The sequence below is a fragment of the Colobus angolensis genome, unplaced genomic scaffold (genome assembly GCF_000951035.1).
Source record: "Colobus angolensis palliatus isolate OR3802 unplaced genomic scaffold, Cang.pa_1.0 Scaffold105, whole genome shotgun sequence".
Lineage (NCBI taxonomy): Eukaryota > Metazoa > Chordata > Mammalia > Primates > Cercopithecidae > Colobus > Colobus angolensis.
The window spans coordinates 568,195-569,718 of record NW_012111475.1 but is presented as its reverse complement, the minus strand read 5'-3'; the positions used below and the strand labels follow the sequence as shown (position 1 = coordinate 569,718).

General features: G+C 41.8%; 1 protein-coding gene across 1 annotated transcript in view; it reads left to right on the top strand.

Moving 5' to 3' along the window:
• The window catches only part of TAF8 (TAF8 RNA polymerase II, TATA box binding protein (TBP)-associated factor, 43kDa), a 41,114-nt gene that overhangs the window by 11,404 nt on the left and 28,186 nt on the right, over positions 1-1,524 (top strand). The window contains exons 3-4 of the mRNA XM_011944713.1: positions 356-454; positions 778-844. Of these exons, the coding sequence (XP_011800103.1) occupies positions 356-454; positions 778-844 (166 nt within the window). The remainder of the gene's footprint in view (positions 1-355; positions 455-777; positions 845-1,524) is intronic.

Sequence of the window (1,524 nt, the reverse complement as noted above, 5' to 3'; positions counted from 1 at the left end):
CTCCTGACCTCGTGATCCACCCATCTCGGCCTCCCAAAGTGCTGGGATTACAGGCTTGAGCCACCGCGCCTGGCCCAGAATTTCCTTCTTTTAAAGGCTGGATAATATTCCATTGTGTGTATATAGCACATTTTGTTTGTTCATTCACCTGTTAATGGACACTGGATTGTTTCTACCTTTTGGCTATAGTGAATCATGCTGCTGTGAACATTGGTGTACTAGTAGCTGTTTGAATCCCTGCTTTCAATTCATTTGGGTATATACCTAGGAGTGGAATTGTTGGCTCATCTGGTAATTCTATGTTTAACTTTCTGAGGAACTGAGAATAAGTTTTATGCCTTTAATCCCCTCTTAGACATTTCAGAAATTGGGAGAAGTGCCAAGTCTTACTGTGAGCACACAGCCAGGACCCAGCCCACACTGTCAGATATCGTGGTCACACTTGTTGAGATGGGTGAGTATACCTTCAGTTTCCAGTTCTTTGATGCAGCTGGAGAGAGGAGTTCCTAGGAGTCAGGCATGTCTGCTAAGTGTTCTTGGTTTCCCTCATGGTTCTCTTGATTTGCTTTGAGCTTGAAAGAGTTATCAAGAGAGATTCCTCTGAACACATCTAAGAGGCCTCATAATTCCCTGTTGGGGAATTCTGCCAGAGCTTCTTTTGCGTGACTGCAAGGTCACTGAGTTGAGAGTTTAAGCCATTTGTCCATAATACTACTATTCTTTCTGTATTCAATATCCAGTGGTCTGGGCAGTGATTTTTGTTTTCCTGTCTCTTAGGTTTCAATGTGGACACTCTCCCTGCCTATGCAAAACGGTCTCAGAGGATGGTCATCACTGCTCGTAAGTGACTTTGAACTGAGGTACTTAGCAATTTATCAGTTAATGCTTGTGGAATGAAGTAATTGAATATGGTAGGGATTGGATTAGTAGCTACTTCCTTGTTGCAGGCTCTCTTCCAATGTTTGGGGCTACCTACAATATAATCTTTATTTGGGCTAGTGGGATTAGCATGTGAAATTCAGTCACCAAAAGGTAAACCATCTTTGAGATATTGCTGTGTTTCTTGTGCTCTAGCCCCAGAAGGGCAAATGATGCTGCTTGGAAAAAAGGAAAGTTCTTGTTCTCCTTAGATTAAGGGTTGGTACATTGTGGACTATGGGCCAAATGCAGCCTGCCTCCTGTTTTTGTAAATAAAGTCTTATCGGAATGCACCCATATTTACTTATTATCTGTGGTTGTTTTCATGCTATATTGGCATACTTTAGTTGTGGTAGAGACTGTACCACATGCAAAACCTAAAGTATTTATTATATGGCCCTTTACACAAAATTTGATGACCTCTACTTTAAGTGAAACTGGGTGCCATAAGCTGAGTGGTGAGTAACCAGTTTGGGCTTGTAGGACCTGGAGAGAATTAACTGGATTTTTTTTCTTTTCTTTTCTTTTTTTTTCTTTTTTTTCCGAGATGGAGTCTCTCTTTGCTGCCCAGACTGGAGTGCAGTGGCACAATCTTGGCTGACTACT